The 27,500-nt window shown below is 46.1% G+C and overlaps 1 protein-coding gene across 1 annotated transcript in view; it reads left to right on the top strand.

Annotated features, from left to right (window-relative positions):
- Positions 1–23,916, top strand: part of si:ch73-383l1.1 (receptor tyrosine-protein kinase erbB-4) — a 469,115-nt gene extending 445,199 nt beyond the window's left edge. The window contains 8 exon segments of the mRNA XM_042325104.1: positions 4,281–4,436; positions 5,865–5,940; positions 7,112–7,267; positions 11,552–11,649; positions 14,576–14,746; positions 18,992–19,304; positions 21,322–21,431; positions 21,434–23,916. Of these exon segments, the coding sequence (XP_042181038.1) occupies positions 4,281–4,436; positions 5,865–5,940; positions 7,112–7,267; positions 11,552–11,649; positions 14,576–14,746; positions 18,992–19,304; positions 21,322–21,431; positions 21,434–22,231 (1,878 nt within the window). The 3' untranslated portion in view covers positions 22,232–23,916.
- Positions 23,917–27,500: the final 3,584 nt, after the last annotated feature.

The raw sequence follows: 27,500 nt of genomic DNA, 5'->3' as shown, positions 1-27,500 counted from the left end.
GACACCCCCTCTCTGTCTCTCTGTCTGTTTCTCCACTGTCTAGTGGTAGAGGAGAGGGAGGGAGACAGACACCCATTCTGTCTGTTTCTCCACTGTCTAGTGGTAGAGGAGAGGGAGGGAGACAGACACCCCCTCTCTATCTCTGTCTGTTTCTCCACTGTCTAGTGGTAGAGGAGAGGAGGGTTAAGACAGACACCCCCCCTCTCATGCACTGTCTGTTTCTCCACTGTCTAGTGGTAGAGGAGAGGGAGGGAGATGACACCCCCTCTCTCTCTGTCTGTTTCTCCACTGTCTAGTGGTAGAGGAGAGGGAGGGAGACAGACACACCCCCTCTGTCTGTTTCTCCACTGTCTAGTGGTAGAGGAGAGGGAGGGAGACAGACACCCCCCTCCTCACCGGGGCTCTTATTGATCACACCACAAAGTGCCATTCACTTGTTTATCATCCAGAATAATGCACTTCAATTGGCCCTCCTCCCTGTCTGCCTCTGTGTGTGTTTTGGCTTGGTTTGTGTGTGCATGTGTGTGTGTGCACGTGCCTGCCTGTGTGCGTGCCTGCCTGCCTGTGTGCGTGCCTGCTTATCTGCGTCCGTGTGTGTGTATTGTGTGTTTGCAACCACACGCATCGATGTTCCCATCCAGTCCATTGAGCAACAAATGAAGGCGGAGAACAGAGTCCCCACAGTCTTTACCACAAGCCTCTATGATTTCCTCCACTTCACAGCTTCGCTCATTGGGCTTTGTCATCAACATTAATGTGTTGGCAGGACATCAATTTTCTCCAATGACTAACCATCTTGATAATAGGCCCAATTGCAGTCCGTGTATACACATTGAGGGGAGCTTGATATTCCGATGCATTCTGTCGAACCGTGACAAGGTTAGCTGTAAACATTACAGCCAGGTCACCTGTCATACAGGTCAGAATTCGATGTCCATACATGTGTGAGGACGTTGGGAGATGACGTAGAAACCAGACACTGGGGCAGCAGTGACCGCTGTTACCTTCTAGGGTGTGCCAAAGGTAATCATCTGGTGCCAAAGTTGACAAGTTTCCATCCAACTTTATAGTTTTGTTTTAAACCTATCCCAGACCTGTACCTTAACCATTCAGGTAATGTCTAACCTGTAACCATTCTAAGTTAATGTCTAACCTTAACCATTCAGAGTTAATGTCTAACCTTAACCATTCTGCCTAACCTTAACCCATGCCAACCTTAACCATTGAGTTTTGTTAATTCTAAACCTATAACCATTCAGAGTTAATGTCTAACCTTAACCAGAGTTAATGCCTAACCTTAACCCCAGAGTTAATGACTAACCTTAACCATTCAGAGTTAATGAGTTAATCTAACCTTAACCATTCAGAGTTAATGCCTAACCTTAACCATTCAGAGTTAATAACCATTCTAACCTTAACCATTCAGAGTTAATCTAACCTTAACCATTCAGAGTTAATGCCTAACCTTAACCATTCAGAGTCTAATACCTGTACCTTAACCATTCAGAGTTAAATCAGATATTAACCATTCAGAGTTAATGCCTAACCTTAACATGAGTAATGAATACCTTACCTATTCTAAATCAGACTTTTGAGGGCTGTAGAAACATGAACTTCTTATTCTAACGTGAGACTGTGAGAGCAGGTAGAAACATGTATAAACGTCTTATTCTAACGTGAGACTGTGAGAGCAGGTAGAAACATGTATGACGCTGTAGTGGGAGTGTGTCAAAGATACGCAAACACACACAAACAATTCAGGGTGTGACATACACACACACAAACACACACACACACAATCCCACTTTAAGTCTGTCCTCTACATACACACAGGTCAAGTCTGAATACCTGTACCTATGTTCTAAATCAGATAGGGGACGGGCTGTACCAACATGAGTCTGAATAACATACCTACGTACTAAATCAGATTGGGGACGGGCTGTACCAACATGAGTCTGAATAACATACCTACGTTCTAAATCAGATAGGGTACAGGCTGTACCAACATGAGTCTAAATACTGTACCTACGTTCTAAATCAGATAGGGGACGGGCTGTACCAACATGAGTCTGAATACCTGTACCTACGTTCTAAATCAGATAGGGGACGGGCTGTACCAACATGAATAAATAATGGATAACAAAGCAGGTACGCATCTGTTGACATTCTCAGTATGGAGGAGTATGTTGGTAAGAGTATACATTCTCAGTATGGAGGAGTATGTTGGTAAGAGTATACATTCTCAGTATGGAGGAGTATGTTGGTAAGAGTATACATTCTTACTAAGTAGTACGTTCTAAATAGTAGGTGATAGGATTATTACACGGTATGCAGTAGATTCTAAATAGTAGGTGATAGGATTATTACACGGTATGCAGTAGATTCTAAATAGTAGGTGATAGGATTATTACACGGTATGCAGTAGATTCTAAATAGTAGGTGATAGGATTATTACACGGTATGTAGTACATTCTAAATAGTAGGTGATAGGATTATTACACGGTATGCAGTACATTCTAAATAGTAGGTGATAGGATTATTACACAGTATGCAGTACATTCTAAATAGTAGGTGATATGATTATTACACAGTATGCAGTACATTCTAAATAGTAGGTGATATGATTATTACACGGTATGCAGTACATTCTAAATAGTAGGTAATATAATTATTTCATGGTATGCAGTACATTCTGTATAGTAGGTCATATGATTATTACACAGTATGCAGTTCTAGTAAATAGACAAGACACATGGCCACACAGTCTCTCTCTCGCACACACACACACCTGCTTTATTTCTACGAGTACGTCTCTCTGTCGGCCCTGTCTTATCATATTGTCCCCGTCTGAGGGGGGTGTAAATCTAAGTGATGTGGAATCAGAGGGAGGTGTGTGGACTGGGCAGTGTGTGGACTGGGAGGTGTGTGGACTGGGCGGTGTGTGGATGGGAGGTGTGTGGACTGGGCGGTGTGTGGATGGGAGGTGTGTGGACTGGGCGGTGTGTGGATGGGAGGTGTGTGGACTGGGCGGTGTGTGGACTGGGAGGTGTGTGGACTGGGCGGTGTGTGGATGGGAGGTGTGTGGACTGGGTGGTGTGTGGATGGGAGGTGTGTGGACTGGGCGGTGTGTGGACTGGGAGGTGTGTGGACTGGGCGGTGTGTGGATGGGAGGTGTGTGGACTGGGCGGTGTGTGGATGGGAGGTGTGTGGACTGGGCGGTATGTGGACTGGGCGGTGTGTGGACTGGGCGGTGTGTGGACTGGGCGGTGTGTGGACTGGGGGTGTGTGGATTGAGAGGTGTGTGGACTGGGTGGTGTGTGGATTGGGAGGTGTGTGTGTGAAGGCGAGGTTCATACACCTCCTGTCCCAACACCTCCTGTCCCGGTCTGTCAGGGTCACTCTCCCTAACACACCTCCTGTCCCAGTCTGTCAGGGTCACTCTCCCTAACACACCTCCTGTCCCAGTCTGTCAGGGAGAACAGGGCAGGGCAGGGAGAACAGGGCAGGACAGGGCCGGGAGACCAGGGTAGGGGGAACAGGGCAGGACAAGGCCGGGTGACCAGGGTAGGGAGAACAGGGCAGGACAGGGCCAGGAGACCAGGGTAGGGAGAACAGGGCAGGACAGGGCCGGGCGACCAGGGTAGGGAGAACAGGGCAGGACAGGGCCGGGAGAACAGGGCAGGGAGAACAGGGCAGGGCAGGGAGAACAGGGCAGGACAGGGCCGGGAGACCAGGGTAGGGAGAACAGGGCAGGGAGAACAGCGCAGGGCAGGGAGAAGAGAGAATGATGGTGGTGGTGGTGTTGATGTTGATAAGGATTGTGATGATAATGATTGTGATGATGATGATGATGATGATGATGATGATGATTGTGATGGAAATGGCAATACACAATCAGAAAAATTGTGTATTTCTCTCTCCCTCCCTATCTCGCTGTCAATCTCTCTCTCGCTCTCTCCCTCCCTCTCTCGCTGTCGTTCTCTCTCTCTCTATCTACTCTATCCTATATCTATCTCTCCTCTCCCCCCTCTCTCTCTATTTGTCTCTCTCTCTCTCACTCTGTCTCTCTATCTCCTCTTTCCTCTCTCTATCTCTCCCCTCTCCCTTCCTCCTCTCTCTCTCTCTCTCTCTCCTCTCCCCCTCTCTCTCCTCTCGCTATCTCTCTCCCCATTCTCTCTCCCTCTCTCTCTCCCTCCCCCCTCTCTCTCTCTCTCTCTCTCTCTCCCTCCTCTCTCTTTCTCTTTTCTCTCTCTCTCTCTCTCTCTCTACCACCATCCCAGGGTATGATGTATCTGGAGGAGAGAAGGCTGGTCCACAGAGATCTGGCAGCCCGTAATGTTCTGGTCAAGTCCCCCAACCACATCAAGATCACTGACTTTGGCCTGGCCAGACTGCTGGACGTCGACGAGAAAGAGTATAACGCTGACGGGGGCAAGGTGTGTGTGTGTGTGTTTGTGTTTGCGTGTGTGTTTGCGTGTGTGTGTGTGTGCGTGTGTGTGTGTGTGTGTGTGTGTGTGTGTGTGTGTGTGTGTGTGTGTGTGTGTGTGTGTACAGAATCACATCTAAATGTTTAATGTAAACCATTGATTAATATATACACTACCGTTTAAAAGTTTGGGGTCATTTAGAAATGTCCTTGTTTTTGAAAGACATCAAATTGATCAGATATACAGTGTAGACATTGTTAATGTTGTAAATGACTATTGTAGCTGGAAACGGCTGATTTTTTATGGAATGTCTACATAGGCGTACAGAGGCACATTATCAGCAACCATTTTTATTTTAAAACATTTGCAAAAATGTCTGAAAACCTGTTTTCACTTCGTCATGATGGGGTATTGTGATGTCATGATGGGCTATTGTGATGTCATGATGGAGTATTGTGTGTAGATGGTTGAGGAAAAGTTTTTAAAATTCATTTTTGAATAAGGCTGTAACGTAACAAAATGTGGAAAGAGTCGAGGGGTCTGAATACTTTCTGAATGCACTGAATACCATTGAAAACAAGTGTGTTTCATTTTCCTCTTGAAGTTGCAGTAGAGAAGAGATTGAGATATGAAACCCTGTTATATAGACAGGATATAATACCGGTCATGTTCTAGTAGGTAATAGGTTTCCACAGTGTACCTACCTGCTGGGGGTTATTGGGTCCTCCAGTCCAGAAGAAAATCACATGATGTGGTACTGGTTGCTATGACGGCCAATGTTGACATGTTGTACATTCCACTGTAACAAGTGTAACACTGGCATATCACTGTCCATCCCAGAAAATGCCTTGCAACATGCAGTAGTCAGCCTTGGATCCAAGATCATGCACATAATGAAAGCTGACCTTCATATTTGGAAGACTGTTTCATTTCATTTCAATTCCTGCCATGGATATGAATGGAACATAATGGAAGGAGGCTACTCAATTCTTGACTAGGATTAGAATGTAGATGGTATTAACTGTTAAAAGTGTTAAGGTCAGTTCTACCAGGAATATGAAAACAGAGAATCTATTTTTCTACATAGACCCACACAACCTTTCCATCTGATGCATGATGATGAATCAGAGAGTTTTAGGTTGGAGAGGAAACATTCACCAACACTTCTCTGTTCTCTCTTGACATTTGTATCATCAGTGCACTAGAGTGAATAATCCTTCTCTCTCTCTTCACCTCTCCCTTTGTCTCTCTCATCCCCTCCCTCTCATCTCTCTCTCTCTCATCCCCCCTCTGTCTCGCTCTCTTTCTCTCTCTCCCCCTGTCTCTCTCTCTCATCCCCCTCTCACTCTCTTTCTCTTTCTCTTGTTCTCTCTCTCGCACTCTCACTCCCCTCCCCCCGCTCTCTCTCTCTCTCCCTTTCTCTCTCTCTCTCTCTAGATGCCCATTAAGTGGATGGCGTTGGAGTGTATTCACTACAGGAAGTTCACACACCAGAGTGATGTGTGGAGCTACGGTGTGTGTGACATTACAAACAAACGATACGAGACGCATCATTTGCCAAAATGACCTGACTTCCTGTTTCTCCTTTCTCTCTCTTTCTCTTTCCCTCTCGTTTTCTCTTTCTTTCTATGTTACTTGCTTTCTTCCTCTCTCCCTATCTATCTCTCTCTCCCTCATTGTCTGTCTTTTGTTATTTCTCTCCCTATCTATCTCTCTCTCCCTCATTGTCTGTCTTTTGTTATTTCTCTCCCTATCTATCTCTCTCTCCCTCATTGTCTGTCTTTTGTTATTTCTCTCCCTATCTATCTCTCTCTCCCTCATTGTCTGTCTTTTGTTATCTCTCTCATTGTCCTATCTATCTCTCTCTCCCTCATTGTCTGTCTTTTGTTATCTCTCTCCCTATCTATCTCTCTCTCCCTCATTGTCTGTCTTTTGTTATCTTCTCTCTCCCTCATTGTCTGTCTATCTCTCTCCCTATCTATCTCTCTCTCCCTCATTGTCTGTCTTTTGTTATTTCTCTCTCTATCTCCTATCTATCTCTCTCTCCCTCATTGTCTGTCTTTTGTTATCTCTCTCCCTATCTATCTCTCTCTCCCTCATTGTCTGTCTTTTGTTATTTCTCTCCCTATCTATCTCTCTCTCCCTCATTGTCTGTCTTTTGTTATTTCTCTCCCTATCTATCTCTCTCTCCCTCATTGTCTGTCTTTTGTTATTTCTCTCCCTATCTATCTCTCTCTCCCTATCTATCTCTCTCTCCCTCATTGTCTGTCTTTTGTTATCTTTCTCTCCCTATCTATCTCTCTCTCCCTCATTGTCTGTCTTTTGTTATTTCTCTCCCTATCTATCTCTCTCTCCCTCATTGTCTGTCTTTTGTTATCTCTCTCCCTATCTATCTCTCTCTCCCTCATTGTCTGTCTTTTGTTATTTCTCTCCCTATCTATCTCTCTCTCTCATTGTCTGTCTTTTGTTATTGTCTGTCTTTTGTTATTTCTCTCCCTATCTATCTCTCTCCCTCATTGTCTGTCTTTTGTTATCTCTCTCCTATCTATCTCTCTCTCCCTCATTGTCTGTCTTTTGTTATCTCATTGTCTGTTCTCTCTCTCTCTCTCTCATTGTCTCTCTCTCTCTCTCTCTCTCTCTCTCTCTCTCTCTCTCTCTCTCTCTCTCTCTCTCTCTCTCTCCAGGTGTGACTATCTCCAGGTGTGATCTGGGAGCTGATTTTGGAGGGAAGCCGTATGATGGCATCCCAACGCGGGAGATCCCAGACATCCTGGAGAAGGGCGAGCGTCTGCCTCAGCCTCCCATCTGCACCATAGACGTCTATATGGTCATGGTTAAATGTACATATGATACAGTTGAAGTCAGAAGTTTACATACACTTAGGTTGGAGTCATTAAAACTCATTTTTTAACCATTCCACACATTTCTTGTTAACAAACTGTAGTTTTGGCAGGTTGGTTAGGACATCTACTTTGTGCATGACACTAGTAATTCCAACAATTGTTTATAGACACACTTATAATTCACTGTATCACATTTCCAGTGGGTCAGAAGTTTACATACACTAAGTTGACTGTGCCTTTAAACAGCTTGGAAAATTCCTGAAGATTATGTCATGGCTTTAGAAGCTTCTGATAGGCTAATTGACATTCTTTGAGTCAATTGGAGGTGTACCTGTGGATGTATTTCAAGGCCTACCTTCAAACTCAGTGCCTCTTTGCTTGACATCATGGGAAAATCACACGAAATCAGCCAAGACTTCAGAATTGTTTTTAGACCTCCACAAGTCTGGTTCATCCTTGGGAGCAATTTCCAAATGACTGAAGGTACCACGTTCATCTGTACAAACAATGGTACACAGCTATAAACACCATGGGACCACGCAGCCATCATATCGCTCAGGAAGGAGACGCGTTCTGTCTCCTAGAGATGAACGTACTTCGGTGCGAAAAGTGCAAATCAATCCCAGAACAACAGTAAAGGACCTTGTGAAGATTCTGGAGGAAACGGGTACAAAAGTATCTATATCCACAGTAAAAACCAGTCCTATATCGACTTAACCTGAAAGGCCACTCAGCAAGGAAAAAGCCACCGCTCCAAAGCCGCCATTAAAAAGCCAGACTACGGTTTGCAACTGCACATGGGGACAAAGATCGTACTTTTTGGAGAAATGTCCTATGGTCTGATGAAACAAAAATAGAACTGTTTGGCCATAATGACCATTGTTATGTTTGGAGGAAAAAGGGGGAGGCTTGCAAGCCGAAGAACACCATGCCAACAGTGAAGCACGGGGGTGGCACCATCATGTTGTGGGGGTGCTTTGCTGCAGGAGGGACTGGTGCACTTTACAAACCAGATGGCATCATGTGGAGGGAAAGTACGTGGATATATTGAAGCAACATCTCAAGACATCAGTCAGGAAGTTAAAGCTTGGTTGCAAATGGGTCTTCCAAATGGACAATGACCCCAAGCATACTTCCAAAGTTGTGGACAACTGGCTTAAGGACAACAAAGTCAAGGTATTAGAGTGGAGACTTGTGGAGGTCTTGGCTGATTTCCCAAATTATGTAAATTAGCCTATCAGAAGCTTCTAAAGGCATCATTTTCTGGAATTTTCCAAGCTGTTAAAGACACAGTCAACTTAGTGTACGTAAACAACTGACCCACTGGAATAATAAGTGAAATAATCTGTCTGTAAACAATTGTTGGAAAAAGGACTTGTGTCATGTACGAAGTAGATGTGTAATTTTCATCATAGGTACACTTAAACTGTGACAGACAAAATGAGAAAAAAAAATCCAGAAAATCACATTGTAGGATTTTTCCTATATATATATATATATATATATCAGGTCGACCACCCGCCTGATATATATATATAGGATACAGCTCGTCTGGTCAACCTGATATATATATAGGATACAGCTTGTCTGGTCAACCTGATATATATATAGGATACAGCTTGTCTGGTCGACCTGATATATATATAGGATACAGCTTGTCTGGTCAACCTGATATATATATAGGATACAGCTTGTCTGGTCAACCGCCCGCCTGATATATATATATATATATATAGGATACAGCTTGCCTGATATATATATATATATATATATATATATATATATATATATATGATACAGCTTGTCTGGTCAACCTGATATATATATATATTTTTTTTACCTTTATTTTACTAGGCAAGTCAGTTAAGAACAAATTGTTATTTTCAATGACGGCCTAGGAAAAGTGGGTTAACTACCTGTTCAGGGGCAGAACGACAGATTTGTACCTTGTCAGCTCAGGGATTCGAACTTACAACCTTTCAATTACTAGTCCAACGCTCTAACCACTAGGCTACCCTGCTTGTCTGGTCAACCTGATATATATATAGGATACAGCTTGTCTGGTCGATCGCCCGCCAGCTCGCCCCATTGCACTCATAAAGACTGTCAGGAAGAGAAGGAGAGAGGGAGGGAGTGAGAAAGAGAGTCAGAATATCCGGTGAATGTGACCTGTAGCAGTCATGCACACTGCACTGTGCTAACACACTCTAGATGGCCTTTGATGTTGAGTGACTTGGACACCCCAGAGATTTGTAATCCCCCCGCTCTCACTCATCATACCCACAATGCAATGCAGAACCCCCCCCCCGTTCCAACTGACAGCTCCTGGCCCTCTGCCCCACTCCTGTCATGTCATCCACATGAACAGAGAGAGTCTGTATACGTGTGTGTGTGTGTGTGTGTGTGTGTGTGTGTGTGTGTGTGTGTGTGTGTGTGTTTGAAAGAGTGTGTGTGTGTCTGTCTGTCTGTCTGTCTGTCTGTCTGTCTGTCTGTCTGTCTGTCTGTCTGTCTGTCTGTCTGTCTGTCTGTCTGTCTGTCTGTCTGTCTGTCTGTCTGTCTGTCTGTCTGTCTGTCTGTCTGTCTGTCTGTCTGTGTGTGTGTGTGTGTGTGTGTGTGTGTGTGTGTGTGTGTGTGTGTGTGTGTGTTCTTACAAGCATTTCACTACAATAACATCTGCTAAAATATGTGTATGTGACCAATAACATTTCATTAGATGTGTTTTAGTGAAACATGAACGCGTACGTGCACCCACCCACCCACACACCAACCCACTCACTCACTCACACACCCACCCACCCACTCACACACCCACACACACACCAACCAACCCACTCACACACCCACCAACCCACTCACACACCCACCAACCCACTCACTCACCCACCAACCCACTCACTCACTCACACACACACCAACCAACCCACTCACACACCCACCAACCCACTCACACACCCACCAACCCACTCACTGACCCACCAACCCACTCACTCACTCACTCACACACACACCAACCAACCCACTCACACACCCACCAACCCACTCACACACCCACCAACCCACTCACTGACCCACCAACCCACTCACTCACTCACTCACTCACTCACTCACTCACTCACTCACTCACTCACACACACACCAACCAACCCACTCACACACCCACCAACCCACTCACACACCCACCAACCCACTCACTCACCCACCAACCCACTCACTCACTCACACACACACCAACCAACCCACTCACACACACACATACTCTAGTACACAGACACACACACACACACATACTCTAGCACACACACACACACACACACACACACACACACACACACACACACACACACACACACACACACTAATGACAGATTTAAGAGGAGATAGAATTAGCTGGGAGGTCAATCCTAGGAGGACTCCTCTCTCTTCTCTCGGCTGGCGAGGGAAAAGCATCCTCCATCTTAACGGGAGCATTCATTCTAATTACATGTTGACTGTGAGCTGTTGTTTGTGATTTGATTCGCCATAACAGCCGCGCCTCTGTGGCTGGGGAAAAAATGCTAGAGATGAAATGAGGATTGATTGCCGCACATTTAGATAATGCGCCAGCTCCCGCATGTTGGTTGGAGGGGGAATGAACAGGAAGGGAATGAGAGAACGAGGGAGAGAGGGAGAAAGAGAGAGAAGGGAGGAGAGGAGAGGAGAGGAGAGGGAGAGGAGAGAGAAAGAGAGAGAGAGGGCGGGAGGGAGAGAGAGAGGATGAGAGAGAGAGAGAGAGAGAGAGAGAAAGAGAGGGCGAGAGGGGAGAGCGCTAGCTAGACTTATTAGAGCTGATCTAAGATCAGTAGACACTGTTTACGTCTCTCTCTCTCTCTTTGTCTTTGTGTCTGTCTCTCTCTGTCGCTCTCTCTCTCTGTCTCTCTTTTCATCTCTCTGTCGTTATCTCTCCCTCTCTTTCTCTCTCTCTCTCTCACTCTCTAACACTATCTACTGTACATTGTCTCAGGCCAGCCAATGACTGAATGGTATTTCATGTTATTCTAAGATTCAGGGTGATTCTGTTATTTGGTATCAGCAGTCACCATGGTGACCAGTGACCACTATTCCTCTGGGACTCAAATGTACACAACGTACTAAAATCCTTTTAGTGGGCCTGAATGAGCAGTACACAGTATTAGAGATAGCAACAGGGCACCTTAGCATTCAGAGGTCGTTGTTTCTACACATTACCTTACTATCTGAATCAAACGTGTTCTTTTATGACAAGCTGTGTCTTCTTTCTTCCAGGCTGGATGATAGACGCAGACAGCAGGCCCAAGTTCAAGGAGCTGGCTGCAGAGTTGTGTAGGATGGCCCGGGACCCCCAGAGATACCTGGTCATCCAGGTACGGCTCAGCCCTGCTCTCTCTCTCTGTCTGGTCTGCTGGTGGATGAGACACAAGGCAGTACAGTCCACTCCTGAGAAATGCATGAAAACCCTGTCTAGGAGTATTGCAGTTCGCTGAACTTAAATATTTCCTTTTTACTTTGCATATCTGCGTACTCTGGTTTAATGCACATGTCCACAACAGTCCCAAGATATTGTAAAAATCAGGATCATATCTGCGTACTCTGGTTTAATGCACATGTCCACAACAGTCCCAAGATATTGTAAAAATCAGGATCATATCTGCGTACTCTGGTTTAATGCACATGTCCACAACAGTCCCAAGATATTGTAAAAATCAGGATCATATCTGCGTACTCTGGTTTAATGCACATGTCCACAACAGTCCCAAGATATTGTAAAAATCAGGATCATATCTGCGTACTCTGGTTTAATGCACATGTCCACAACAGTCCCAAGATATTGTACAAATCAGGATCATATCTGCGTACTCTGGTTTAATGCACATGTCCACAACAGTCCCAAGATATTGTAAAAATCAGGATCATATCTGCGTACTCTGGTTTAATGCACATGTCCACAACAGTCCCAAGATATTGTAAAATCAGGATCATATCTGCGTACTCTGGTTTAATGCACATGTCCACAACAGTCCCAAGATATTGTAAAAATCAGGATCATATCTGCGTACTCTGGTTTAATGCACATGTCCACAACAGTCCCAAGATATTGTAAAAATCAGGATCATATCTGCGTACTCTGGTTTAATGCACATGTCCACAACAGTCCCAAGATATTGTAAAAATCAGGATCATATCTGCGTACTCTGGTTTAATGCACATGTCCACAACAGTCCCAAGATATTGTAAAAATCAGGATCATATCTGCGTACTCTGGTTTAATGCACATGTCCACAACAGTCCCAAGATATTGTAAAAATCAGGAATATCTCACTCTGGTTTAATCATAGTCCCTGTACAAATCAGGATCATATCTGCGTACTCTGGTTTAATGCACATGTCCACAACAGTCCCAAGATATTGTACAAATCAGGATCATATCTGCGTACTCTGGTTTAATGCACATGTCCACAACAGTCCCAAGATATTGTACAAATCAGGATCATATCTGCGTACTCTGGTTTAATGCACATGTCCACAACAGTCCCAAGATATTGTACAAATCAGGATCATATCTGCGTACTCTGGTTTAATGCACATGTCCACAACAGTCCCAAGATATTGTACAAATCAGGATCATATCTGCGTACTCTGGTTTAATGCACATGTCCACAACAGTCCCAAGATATTGTAAAAATCAGGATCATATCTGCGTACTCTGGTTTAATGCACATGTCCACAACAGTCCCAAGATATTGTAAAAATCAGGATCATATCTGCGTACTCTGGTTTAATGCACATGTCCACAACAGTCCCAAGATATTGTAAAAAAAATCAGGATCATATCTGATCATATCGTACTCTGGTTTAATGCACATGTCCACAACAGTCCCAAGATATTGTAAAAATCAGGATCATATCTGCGTACTCTGGTTTAATGCACATGTCCACAACAGTCCCAAGATATTGTAAAAATCAGGATCATATCTGCGTACTCTGGTTTAATGCACATGTCCACAACAGTCCCAAGATATTGTAAAAATCAGGAAATCACTCTGGTTTAATGCACATAGTCCCAAGATATTGTAAAAATCAGGATCATATCGTACTCTGGTTTAATGCACATGTCCACAACAGTCCCAAGATATTGTAAAAATCAGGATCATATCTGCGTACTCTGGTTTAATGCACATGTCCACAACAGTCCCAAGATATTGTAAAAATCAGGATCATATCTGCGTACTCTGGTTTAATGCACATGTCCACAACAGTCCCAAGATATTGTAAAAATCAGGATCATATCTGCGTACTCTGGTTTAATGCACATGTCCACAACAGTCCCAAGATATTGTAAAAATCAGGATCATATCTGCGTACTCTGGTTTAATGCACATGTCCACAACAGTCCCAAGATATTGTAAAAATCAGGATCATGTTGAGCAAGTAGACAGTTGAGGCATACTCTGCCTGAGCTTGATCAATTCCAAATCAAATCAAAACAAATGGTATTTTTCACATCCGCTGAGCACCTTACAGTGAAATGCTTACTTACAAGCCCTTAACTAACAATGCAGTTTTAAGATAAATAATTGTTAAGTGAAAATAGATAAGTAAAAAATATGATAAAAATTACAATGAATTAAAGAGCAGCAGTAAAATAACAGTAGCGAGGCTCTGTACAGAGGGTACAGAGTCAATGTGCGTGGGAACAGGTTAGTCGAGGTAATTGAGGTAATATGTACATGTAGGTAGAGTTAAAGTGACTATGCATAGATAATAAACAGAGAGTAGCAGCAGCGTAAAAGAGGAGGTGTGTGTGGGGGGGGGTTCAAACTTTAGAACCCAGTTCCTACATTTTAATATAAAAATTGATTTTATCAAACAAAACTACGCTACATTTTATCTCTGGGACCCTCAGGATGACAAAACGGAGCAAGATTAGTGAATGTAAGTACATTATTTACCTTCAGAGGTGAATGTATCAGACCAGTTGCCATGATAGAAGTGTTTTGTTGTTGTGCACTATCTTCAAACAACAGCATGGAAGTGTTTTCACTGTCATAGCTACTGTAAACTGGACAGTGCATTTAGATTAACAATCATCTCAGCTTTCTGCCCATATAAGACATGTCCTGGGAGATGTTCTTGTTACTTACAACGTCATGCTAATCACATTAGCATATGTCAGCGCAACCGTCCCAAATGTTGGTGTTGCGCAGCAAAACATTTAGCCATGCTGTGCTCTGCTGAACACAACCCAGTAGACAGTAATGTGATGTTGTGTATCTGTGTTTCTTAACTCAGGGGGATGACCGTATGAAGCTGCCCAACCCCAACGACAGTAAGTTCTTCCAGAGCCTGCTGGATGAGGAGGATGTGGAGGACTTTATGGATGCTGAGGAGTACCTGGTACCCCATCACTTTAACATGCCTCCACTATCATACACAGCCAGGCTCCGCGTCGACTCCAACAGGGTAGGTAGAAGCACGCACACACACGCACACACACACACACACACACACACACACACACACACACACACACACACACACGCACACACACACACACACACACACACACACACACGTGCACAGAAACACCCCCCACACACATGCACAGAAACACCCCCCCACACACACACACACACGCAGAAGCACACACACACACATGCACAGAAACATCCACACACACACTCAAATTAACACACAACCACACACACATACTATCCACAACAACTAAATTGTGATGTAATTCCTCCTCTCTTTTCCTCAATGTCCTATCAGCCTCAGAAAGTATCAAACCCTACCTCCACTTCCATCTGATTTCCATTCATCTAGACAGCCCTTCTCTCTCTCTCAGTCCCAGTGTATCTCCCCCAGTTCTTCTCTCTCTCTGTCCCAGTCTGCCTCCTCCAGTTATTCTCTTTCTCTCTCTCTGTCCCAGTGTATCTTCTCCAGTTCTTCTCTCTCTCTCTGTCCCAGTCTGCCTCCTCCAGTTCTTCTCTTTCTCTCTCTCTGTCCCAGTGTATCTTCTCCAGTTCTTCTCTCTCTCTCTGTCCCAGTGTATCTCCTCCAGTTCTTCTCTCTCTCTCTCTGTCCCAGTGTATCTCCTCCAGTTCTTCTCTCTCTCTCTGTCCCAGTGTATCTCCTCCAGTTCTTCCCTCTCTCTCTGTCCCAGTCTGCTCTCCTCCAGTATCTTCAGTTCTTCCATCTCTCTCTCTGTCCCAGTGTATCTCCTCCAGTTCTTCTCTCTCTCTCTGTCCCAGTGTATCTCCTCCAGTTCTTCCCCTCTCTCTCTGTCCCAGTGTATCTCCCCAGTTCTTCCCTCTCTCTCTGTCCCAGTCTGCCTCCTCCAGTTCTTCTCTCTCTCTCTGTCCCAGTGTATCTCCTCCAGTTCTTCTCTCTCTCTCTGTCCCAGTGTATCTCCTCCAGTTCTTCCCTCTCTCTCTGTCCCAGTCCTCCAGCTCTCTCTGTCCCAGTGTATCTCCTCCAGTTCTCTCTCTCTCTGTCCCTCTGTCCCAGTCTCTCCTCCAGTTCTTCCTCTCTCTCTGTCCCAGTCTGCCTCCTCCAGTTCTTCTTCTCTCTCTCTGTCCCAGTCTGCCTCCCCAGTGTCCCAGTCTCCTCCAGTTCTTCTCTCTCTCTCTGTCCCAGTCTGCCTCCTCCCAGTTCTTCCAGTTCTCTCTCTCTGTTCCAGTGTATCTCCTCCAGTTCTTCCCTCTCTCTCTGTCCCAGTCTGCCTCCTCCAGTTCTTCCCTCTCTCTCTCTGTCCCAGTGTATCTCCTCCAGTTCTTCCCTCTCTCTCTGTCCCAGTCTGCCTCCTCCAGTTCTTCTCTCCCTCTCTCTGTCCCAGTGTATCTCCTCCAGTTCTTCCCTCTCTCTCTGTCCCAGTCTGCCTCCTCCAGTTCTTCTCTCTCTCTCTGTCCCAGTGTATCTCCTCCAGTTCTTCTCTCTCTCTCTGTCCCAGTGTATCTCCTCCAGTTCTTCCCTCTCTCTCTGTCCCAGTCTATCTCCTCCAGTTCTTCCCTCTCTCTCTGTCCCAGTCTCTCCTCCAGTTCTTCTCTCTCTCTCTGTCCCAGTGTATCTCCTCCAGTTCTTCTCTCTCTCTCTGTCCCAGTCTGCCTCCTCCAGTTCTTCTCTCTCTCTGTCCCTGTCCTCCAGTTCTTCTCTCTCTCTCTGTCCCAGTCTATCTCCTCCAGTTCTTCTCTCTCTCTCTGTCCCATCTCTCTCCAGTTCTTCCAGTTCTTCTCTCTCTCTCTGTCCCAGTGTATCTCCTCCAGTTCTTCTCTCTCTCTCTGTCCCAGTCTGCCTCCTCCAGTTCTTCTCTCTCTCTCTGTCCCAGTGTATCTCCTCCAGTTCTTCCCTCTCTCTCTGTCCCAGTGTATCTCCTCCAGTTCTTCCCTCTCTCTCTCTGTCCCAGTGTATCTCCTCCAGTTCTTCCTCTCCTGTCCCAGTCTGCCTCCTCCAGTTCTTCCCTCCTCCCAGTATCTCCTCCAGTTCTTTCTCTCTCTCTGTCCCAGTGTATCTCCTCCAGTTCTTCCCTCTCTCTCTGTCCCAGTGTATCTCCTCCAGTTCTTACCTCTCTCTCTGTCCCAGTGTATCTCCTCCAGTTCTTCTCTCTCTCTCTGTCCCAGTGTATCTCCTCCAGTTCTTCTCTCTCTCTCTGTCCCAGTGTATCTCCTCCAGTTCTTCCCTCTCTCTCTGTCCCAGTCTGCCTCCTCCAGTTCTTCCCTCTCTCTCTCTGTCCCAGTGTGTCTCCTCCAGTTCTTCCCTCTCTCTCTGTCCCAGTCTGCCTCCTCCAGTTCTTCTCTCTCTCTCTGTCCCAGTGTATCTCCTCCAGTTCTTCTCTCTCTCTCTGTCCCAGTGTATCTCCTCCAGTTCTTCCCTCTCTCTCTGTCCCAGTCTGCCTCCTCCAGTTCTTCTCTCTCTCTCTGTCCCAGTGTATCTCCTCCAGTTCTTCTCTCTCTCTGTCCCAGTGTATCTCCTCCATCTCTCTGTCCCAGTATCTCCTCCAGTTCTTCTCTCTCTCTGTCCCAGTCTGCCTCCTCCAGTTCTTCTCTCTCTCTCTGTCCCCAGTTCTTCTCTCTCTCTCTGTCCCAGTGTATCTCCTCCAGTTCTTCCTCTCTCTCTCTGTCCCAGTCTATCTCCTCCAGCCCTTCTCTCTCTCTCTCTGTCCCAGTGTATCTCCTCCAGTTCTTCTCTCTCTCTCTGTCCCAGTGTATCTCCTCCAGTTCTTCTCTCTCTCTCTGTCCCAGTGTATCTCCTCCAGTTCTTCCCTCTCTCTCTCTGTCCCAGTGTATCTCCTCCAGTTCTTCTCTCTCTCTCTGTCCCAGTGTATCTCCTCCAGTTCTTCCCTCTCTCTCTGTCCCAGTGTATCTACTCCAGTTCTTCTCTCTCTCTCTGTCCCAGTCTGCCTCCTCCAGTTCTTCTCCATCTCTGTGTCCCAGTGTGTCACGCCCGACCCTGGCCTTTTTATCCACCCGCTCTCCAGGCCTCCTTTTTCATTATGCCGGCCTCCGTGTGTAAATAGCAGCCTCTCCACTAAAGCGCCGCCACCGTTTGCTCAGAGACAATGAGTCCTGGGCTTTGCTATTTACTCTGCCGCTCGCCGGCGCTCTGCCTCGACCATGATCCTGCATCTTATATTGACTGTGTGCCCTCGTGCTGGCGGTCATGCCATGGCCCTGGGGGACCTGGACACAGGCACCCACACATCTGAAATGTCAAAGGTCAATATTCTGACTGAAACACATTTTCATTATGCAGTCAAACAGTCTAGGACTATGAATAGGACAGGGAGTCATGGGAGAAAATTGCAAAGTGAAAGAACTGGAACACGGGCTCCGCTGGCACAGTGAATAAAATAGACTAGCTAGGATGTGGCCCAAATGCCCCCCCTTGCCTATACAGTGCACTTCTTTTGAGTTCTGGTCAGAAGTAAAGCACTATAAAGGGAATAGGGTGCCATTTGGGATAGAGAGTAAATCTGACTAATTTGCTTTTCTGATTGAACCTCACCGGAGGAGAGGATAATGGGGGCCTTTTAAAAACTTGACGGGGAGAGGGATGAATAGAGAGGTTGGGCTAAAGGAGGAGAGGAGAAGAGATGATTGCAGAGCGATGGAGTGATGGAGAGAGGACAGAGGGAAAGAGTGGGTGGGAGTGAAAGAGAGGCCGGTCCCCAGGACCCCCCCTCCCCCTCTCTCCCTTTGTGGCTCCCCAGAAGGTGACTAATATTAGCAGTAAAACATTGCAGGCAGGGGGATGGCTCTCTAGTAGAAACTCTGGCAAGCTGGCCCAGCTCTAATAGCTTGGAGCGATCCTGGAGAATATCAGGAAATATACTCCCTATAAGTCAGGTCATATGTTTGTTGTTGTTATTGTTGTTGTTCATAGGGTTCAGGTGTTTAAATACCAACTCTGTTTTTTCCTCCTTCTTTCTTAGAGACCTTTGAACCAAACTATACCCTGGAAAACAGCCGCAGAGAAATTTAATTCGCAACAACATGTTGGTTCATGGAATCAAACGTTTTCTCTCATAACTCTGGTCCAGATTTGATTTCAGAGTAACTATACAGGCCCTCTCTTGTAAGAGATGTTAATCTCCATGAGAATAATAAATTACATGAAATAAATGAAAAACATCCTTGATTTGTAAGAGCGGCTTTGTAATGAGTGTTAGTCCTCCTACATTGGAGTTAATGTTCTCCCCTCTTTCCCCAGAACCAGTTTGGGTACCGGGACGGTTCAGGCTCGACCCCTGAGGAGGGCCTGGCATTGGGAGGGTCCCCGTCTTGTGTCTCCTCTCCAGATCCTGCAGGCACGCAGGGGGCAGCCCTGGACGCCCTGGAGGACCAGCGCTGCAACGGCACGCTGCTCAAGAAGAAGACCCAGACAAGGACCGGGGCAGAGGACAACAATGGGCAGCGCTACAGTGCCGACCCTACCGTGTTCCTGGGGGACCGGGGTGTGGGGCCCCGGGGGGACACGGACGAGGACGGCTACATGACCCCCATGAAGGATAAGACCTCGTCAGGTAGGTAGACCATCTGGGGCTGGCTTAGGCCTGAACTAAAAACATGCACAATGAAGAATCTCCACAGTTTTCTGTAGCCAAGTTGTGCCTTGCTCTGTAGTGGAAGGGCCTACATCACTTCCTTCAAAACCTTCATTCACTACTATAGTCACTGTACCTCTGTCTCTAACCTCTCTGGACAAGTGGAGGAGTGGAGAACTGGAGGAGTGGAGGGGTGGAGGAGTGGAGGGGTAGAGGAGTGGGGGAGTGGAGAAGTAGAGAAATGGAGGGGTGGAGGAGTGGAGAAGTGGAGGGGTGGAGGAGTGGAGAAGTGGAGGGGTGGAGGGCTGGAGGGCTGGAGGAGTGGGTGAGTGGAGAAGTAGAGCAATGGGGGAGTGGAGGGGTGGAGAGGTGGAGGAGTGGAGAAGTGGAGGAGGAGGGGGGGTAGGGGAGTGGACGGGTGGAGCAGTGGAGGAGTGGAGGGGTAGAGGAGTGAACGGGTGGAGGAGTGGAGGCGTGTTGAGGTGGAGGATTGGAGGACTAGGGGAATGGAAAAGTGGAGAAGTAGAGAAATGGGGGAGTGGAGGGTGGGAGGGGTGGAGAGGTGGAGGGGTGGAGGAGTGGGGGGGTGGAGGGGTGGAGGAGTGGGGGGTGGGGGAGTGGACGGGTGGTGGAGGGGAGGAGTCGAGGAGTGGAGGGGTGGAGAGGGGTAGGGGTGGAGGAGTGGGGGTGTGGAGGGGTGGAGAAGTGGAGGAGGAGTGGGGGAGTGGGGGAGTGGAGGGGTGGAGAAGTGGAGGAGTGGAGGGGTGGAGGAGTGGAGGGGTGGAGAAGTGGGGGAGTGGAGGGGTGGAGGAGTGGGGGTAGGGGAGTGGACGGGTGAAGGAGGGGAGGAGTCGAGGAGTGGAGGGGTGGAGAAGTAGAGAAATGGAGGGGTGGGGGTGGAGAAGTGGAGGGTGGTGGAGGGGGGAGGAGTGGGGGGGGTAGAGGAGGAGAAGGGGAGTAGAGAAATGGGGGAGTGGAGGGTGGAGGGGTGGAGAGGTGGAGGAGTGGGGGAGTGGAGGGGTGGAGGAGTGGGGGAGTGGAGAAGTGGAGGTGGAGAAGTGGAGGGGTGGAGAAGTGGAGGTGGAGGAGTGGAGAAGTGGAGGTGGAGGGGTGGAGAAGTGGAGGGGTGGAGGTGGAGGGGTGGAGGTGGAGAAGTGGAGGGGTGGAGAAGTGGAGGTGGAGGAGTGGAGAAGTAGAGGTGGAGGGGTGGAGAAGTGGAGGGGTGGAGGAGTGGAGAAGTGGAGGGGTGGAGGGGTGGAGGGGAGTGGAGGAGTGGAGGTGGAGGTGGAGGGGGTGGAGAAGTGGAGGTGGAGGAGTGGAGAAGTAGAGGTGGAGGGGTGGAGAAGTGGAGGTGGAGGAGTGGAGAAGTGGAGAAGTGGAGGGGTGGAGGAGTGGAGAAGTGGAGGGGTGGAGAAGTGGAGGAGTGGGGGAGTGGAGGGGAGGAGTGTCAAATAGATAGATTCCACCCCATACTATTATAGTGCCTGGCAGGCAGCAGTGCAGAACTGAGGCTGCTGGTTCACCTCAGGAAGCTGGGAGAGGAGACTGACAAGGAAAGGGCTGGCAGCGTGGCCTTCAGACCTTGATATGGATCTGCTCAGTGATCTTTGGTGAACTACCCTCTTCTCATTTTCTCTCTCTTGCTCTTCTTTCTCTCTCTCTCTCTCTCTCTCTCTCTCACACACTATTTATTGTTTTCTCTCCTTCTTTATCTCTCTCTCTCTCTCTCTCTCTCTCTCTCTTTCTCTCTCTCTCTCTCTCTCTCTCTCTCACACACTATTTATTGTTTTCTCTCCTTCTTTATCTCTCTCTCTCTCTCTAACTCTCTCTCTCTCTCTCTCTCTCTCTCTCTCTCTCTCTCTCTCTCTCTCTCTCTCTCTCTCTCTCTCACACACTATTTATTGTTTTCTCTCCTTCTTTATCTCTCTCTCTCTCTCTAACTCTCTCTCTCTCTCTCTCTCTCTCTCTCTCTCTCTCTCTCTCTCTTTCTCTCTAGACTCTCTGAAACCGATTGAGGAAAACCCATTCGTGGCGCGGCGCAAGAACGGCGAGGTCCACGCCCTGGACAACCCAGCCTACCACAGCACACCCAACAGCCAGCCCAAGGGGGCGAAGACGAGTACATCAACGAGCCTCTCTACCTCAACACCTTCCACAACCCCGGAGACATGGTCCTGAGAAAGAATGGTGGTCTCCCATCACAGAGTACAGCCTCGACTATCAGTATTGGCTCCTATCCCCAACTCACCATCCAGACTGGCCTTCCTTACTACCCCGTTGTACCGACAGAGAGCTCCCCTTCTGGGCTGCAGGGAGGCTGCCATCACCCACTGCCTGGTCACCACATTCACAAGCTCCACAGTGTTGGTGTGAAACCTGGCCACTCGGCCCTATCTGACAACTCACCACAACAGACCCACCTGGGCCTTCAGGGACACCAGTCCCACCTAATCCAGTGTGGTGGTGGGCCCTCTGCCACCCAGGTTTACCACACTGAAAGGTCAACTGTCAAGAAAGGTCCCATCTCCATGTCGGCGCCCGAGGACCAGAGAAGTGTTATACCAGCATACCAGGGGCACACCACCCACCCTGGCAGTGTACTGAAGCAGGGACAGGGGAACCAGGCGGGAGGCAAACCGGCAGGCAAGAAGCTCAAGGTGACCTTTGACAATCCAGAGTACTGGCAGCACAGCCTGCCACCCAAGCCGTTGAACAGCGTTACAAACCAGGCGGGCAGCACCCTTGAGGCGGGAACCACCAATGGCAAGTTGTTCTACAAACGGAACGGCTGCATCAGGCCGGTGGTGGCCGAAAACCCCGAGTACCTATCAGAGTTCTCGTCCAATCTCAAGCCGGGCACAGTTCTGCCCCCTCCCCCGTACCGACAGAGGAACACAGTGGTATAGAGGTGAGGTCCCAACCCATCTTCCTCCAGCTCCTGGACCAGCCAGTACCCAGCCTTCTCCGGTTCCTCTGTCCCTTCCTCAGTACCTCAAACAGTCACGAGAGCCTCCCCAAAACCCCTCCCCATGACATCCCACCATCCATCACCTGCGCTAACTAGCTAACTAGCTAGCGTTCTCCAGAGAAGGAGCTAGCAGACCCTACTCAGAGTGCCACCAACCAACACACTACCAGGCTCCACCTCCGTATCTCCACTCTAGCCCCTAACTGGTACAGTAACAACAGTAAAACGGCTCTAGGTAAAGACCAGGCCATGTTAACCTCTGACGCTGTATATAAGATGGACTGGCAGCGGTGGTGGTGTTTGTGAAAGGAGCATCGAGGAACCACGCAATACGGAGATAGTATGACCATATGTACTGTTCTCTACACAGACAAGGATGGTGTCAGGACTCTCAGGACAGTACGAGGGAACCACGATGAGGAACGCAGACGGAACAGATGAAGTGTGTCGAAAAAAGAGATGTTATACAGAGCACAGTGTTTTACATGACTGTTGTTGCAACAAAATGAACTGGAGAGAGAGAGATGGAAAGACAACCAACCACTACTGTATGTTGAAATGTTCCTCACAAAGGAGCTACATATTGTAGATATTGCATCACCATCACTTCAGTGTTACTCACCTCTTACAGTATTTACGGTAACTAACTCTGTTGTGACCAAGCCTTGTACCATTTTCAAACATGTTTTATTTAATGTTTACTCTATTTAATTTTCACAATTATTTATATAATGTGTTAAAAACAACAACTACGTACCTGTATGTACAACGCAGGCCATCCATTGGATAATTTTTGGGGGTGTGGCGTTCACAGTTACGTTGTTCACTTGAAAGCTCTTATCACGTCTAAACTACTGTAAACCACGTGGGTAGCTTAACTTGAAAGCTCTTATCACGTCTAAACTACTGTAAACCACGTGGGTAGCTTATCTTGAAAGCTCTTATCACGTCTAAACTACTGTAAACCACGTGGGTAGCTTAACTTGAAAGAGCTTATCACGTCTAAACTACTGTAAACCACATGGGGAGCTTAACTTGAAAGCTCTTATCACGTCTAAACTACTGTAAACCACGTGGGTAGCTTAACTTGAAAGAGCTTATCACGTCTAAACTACTGTAAACCACATGGGGAGCTTAACTTGAAAGCTCTTATCACGTCTAAACTACTGTAAACCACATGGGTAGCTTATCTTGAAAGCTCTTATCACGTCTAAACTACTGTAAACCATGTGGTTAGCTTATCTTGAAAGCTCTTATCACGTCTAAACTACTGTAAACCATGTGGGGAGCTTAACAAATAACTTTCTAAAAGTTACTTTATCACTGGCTTCAATGGAATGACATAGGATTTTTTCTCAATAATGTCTCGGAAGAGATTCATCACTGCGAGGAAATTAGGTTATGCAGATTGTGGCCTGACACAGGGACACAGAGTTTGTAGTAACGGTTTGCAATGCAAATGAGAGGATAATGAGGAGGACTGCTGTAGCATGAAAAATAGTATCCTTTATAACTCGCTACGGTGGCTGAGACACAGAGAGAGGAGGAGGAGGGTGTCCTTTCTAGTGGAGGCCTGGATGAATGGATGAGAGACAGATTCCATATAGACAGATTCTCATGGAGGGAGGGAGGGAGGGAGGGAGGGAGGGAGGGAGGGAGGGAGGGAGGGGGAGGGAGGGAGGGAGGGAGGGAGGGAGGGGGAGGGAGGGAGGGAGGGAGGGAGGGAGCTCCACTGGGAGGGGGGGTGGTAGTATTGGTGTGTGGTTTAAGTTTAACCACAGAACTAGTCCTCTATAGAGGTAGTAGTTTAACCACAGAACTAGTCCTCTATAGAGGTAGTAGTTTAACCACAGAACTAGTCCTCTATAGAGGTAGTAGTTTAACCACAGAACTAGTCCTATATAGAGGTAGTAGTTTAACCACAGAACCAGTGGTTAAACTAAGCCCACTGACAGTCAGCTAGCCTCCTCTCTCTCTCCCCCTGACAACTCTCAGTTCACCTCTATACAGCAATAGGTTTACCAACTACTCATTCTAAATCCAAAATGTCAATTTCCAGAGATTTGACACGGAATCTTCTTGTGTGACTTCACCACAAGTCTCTCCGTTACTCCGAGACGAGGGCAACATGAGGTTCAGTTGTCAAATCAGCAAATAAAAATGTAATTCATGACTTAAAATGTCTGTTTATTAATTAACTCAATACAATTCTGAACTGACCCCAACCTTAATGTGAAGGGTATGACTAGTGCCAAATGGAAATGTTTTATGTTATTTAACTAGGCAAGTCAGTTAAGAACAAATTCTTATTTACAATGACGACCTACTCCGACAACGCTGGTCCAATTTGCGCCGCCCTATGGGACTCTCATTCATGGCAGGTTGTGATACTGCTTGGTCTGTAGGGACGCCTTTAGCACTGAGATACAGTGCCTTAGACCGCTGCGCCACTCGGGCAGGACCAGTGATTACAAGTCATGTGTAACTGACCATTTAGAATAAATTGTGACTTAGGACAGTTACCTGTACTAACTTGTACTAGGAGCAGTTACCTGTACTACTGATGCCTCATAAACACCTATGAGAATACTGCCAGACAGCTTCTGCTGCCTAGTGGAACGTCCAGGACCACCGGTAGAACTTCTGTTTCAGAGTCATTTGGTTACACTGCTGTTATGGAGCCATGCATGTTCGTTTTTTCATTTCCTACTCGATTAGCCTTTACTTTGTCTATATTTCATCATACAGCATAAGGAGGCGTATCCCAGCTGTCCTTGTGGCAGAGAGGAGGGTTATTGATACATGTTTCTGCTGCATTGTGGGTGTTTGTTTTAGTCCATATGGAGCACATTGATCCAACGAGCAGGAAGTGAAAAATATTTTTTGAAATAACGTGTTTTTTCTTAGTTGTAATAATCCAACCACATGATTATTTCTATAAGGTTGAGAAATGTGAAGGAACAGAATAGAGAGAAACTTGGGGACATAGTGAAGTACTGAATGAGAAGTCTTCATATTTATGTGCTATTTGTCTGCTTCCTGTCGTTCTACTGCCTCTGGTTATCATAGCCTCTGGTTATGATGACAACTATTTTGTTCTGCCTTTGGACCCAAATAGTTCCGCAAACTGGAATTAACATTTCATTTCAATGTGAAGTATTCGTGTTGTGTTTAACCTGAAATGACAGATCGCAGATTCTATGATTTTCAAAACCAGTGAAAAAACAGTCTCTCTTTTTACGTGTTCATATTAGAAGAGCCTGTTATGACCCTGAGCCAGTCCTAATATGGACACCATAGCTGCCAACAGTTTGGCTCAATGTTCACCGTCCGCCATTTTGTTCAAATAGCAACGCTAGTTTTTGACGTCTCTTTATCTACCAGAAAACGACATCTGTACTTGGTTGGAAACTTGGTTTGGTTACTTGGTTACTTAGGTATTGGCTCCTTAGTATTCTCCTATACAGTATGTAGTTGGAAAGGTTTGGCCCCTTAGTATTCTCCTATACAGTATGTAGTTGGGAAGGTTTTGGCCCCTTAGTATTCTCCTATACAGTATGTAGTTGGGAAGGTTTTGGCCCCTTAGTATTCTCCTATACAGTATGTAGTTGGAAAGGTTTTGGCCCCTTAGTATTCTCCTATACAGTATGTAGTTGGGAAGGTTTTGGCCCCTTAGTATTCTCCTATACAGTATGTAGTTGGGAAGGTTTTGGCCCCTTAGTATTCTCCTATACAGTATGTAGTTGGGAAGGTTTTGGCCCTATACAGTATTAGTATTCTCCTATACAGTATGTAGTTGGAAGGTTTTGGCCCCTTAGTATTCTCCAGTATGTATACAGTATGTAGTTGTAGTTGGAAAGGTTTTGGCCCCTTAGTATTCTCCTATACAGTATGTAGCTGGAAAGGTTTTGGCCCCTTAGTATTCTCCTATACAGTATGTAGTTGGAAAGGTTTTGGCCCCTTAGTATTCTCCTATACAGTATGTAGTTGGAAAGGTTTTGGCCCCTTAGTATTCTCCTATACAGTATGTAGTTGGAAAGGTTTTGGCCCCTTAGTATTCTCCTATACAGTATGTAGTTGGAAAGGTTTTGGCCCCTTAGTATTCTCCTATACAGTATGTAGTTGGAAAGGTTTTGGCCCCTTAGTATTCTCCTATACAGTATGTAGCTGGAAAGTATTCTATGACACAATCAGCAGCACAAGTACTGTATCCTCCACCACTGCAGTAGAACTGTATTAGCTATGCCTGTTGTACCTAATACTATATCATCATGCATGATACCTCAATGGGAGTGTTATTGCTCTTTACCCTGAGTATTTGTTAGTTCAATTAATAGTATTTTCCATTTTTGTCCCGAGGATAGATGGTTTGAGGGACAGCTTCTATTGCTGTTTGGAGTTGGAAAGAAATCAGTAGCACAAATTCTGTAGTAACTTCCTGTTGTTAAGGTAAAACACACCATGGAAAGGTTTAAGTGTTTAATACCTTACACCACTGTATACAGTTAATTCACAAACATACACTTACTGTTCAGTATAGGATACATCTTTACTGTTCAGTATAGGATTCATCTTTACTGTTCAGTATAGGATTCATCTTTACTGTTCAATATAGGATTCATCTTTACTGTTCAGTATAGGATTCATCTTTACTGTTCAGTATAGGATTCATCTTTACTGTTCAGTATAGGATTCATCTTTACTGTCCACTATAGGATTCATCTTTACTGTCAAATATAGAATTGCTCTTTACTGTTCAGTATAGGATTCATCTTTACTGTTCAATATAGGATTCATCTTTACTGTTCAGTATAGGATTCATCTTTACTGTCAAATATAGGATTCATCTTTACTGTTCAGTATAGGATTCATCTTTACTGTTCAGTATAGGATTCATCTTTACTGTTCAGTATAGGATTCATCTTTACTGTTCAGTATAGGATTCATCTTTACTGTTCAGTATAGGATTCATCTTTACTGTTCAGTATAGGATTCATCTTTACTGTCAAATATAGAATTCCTCTTTACTGTTCAGTATAGGATTCATCTTTAGTGTTCAGTATATGATTCATCTTTACTGTTCAGTATAGGATTCATCTTTACTGTTCAATATAGGATTCATCTTTACTGTCAAATATAGGATTAATCTTTACTGTCAAATATAGGATTCATCTTTACTGTTAAATATAGGATTCATCTTTACTGTT

Source organism: Oncorhynchus tshawytscha, linkage group LG08 (assembly GCF_018296145.1).
Source record: "Oncorhynchus tshawytscha isolate Ot180627B linkage group LG08, Otsh_v2.0, whole genome shotgun sequence".
NCBI classification, from domain to species: Eukaryota; Metazoa; Chordata; class Actinopteri; order Salmoniformes; family Salmonidae; genus Oncorhynchus; species Oncorhynchus tshawytscha.
This window is presented reverse-complemented; position numbering and strand designations above follow the sequence as displayed.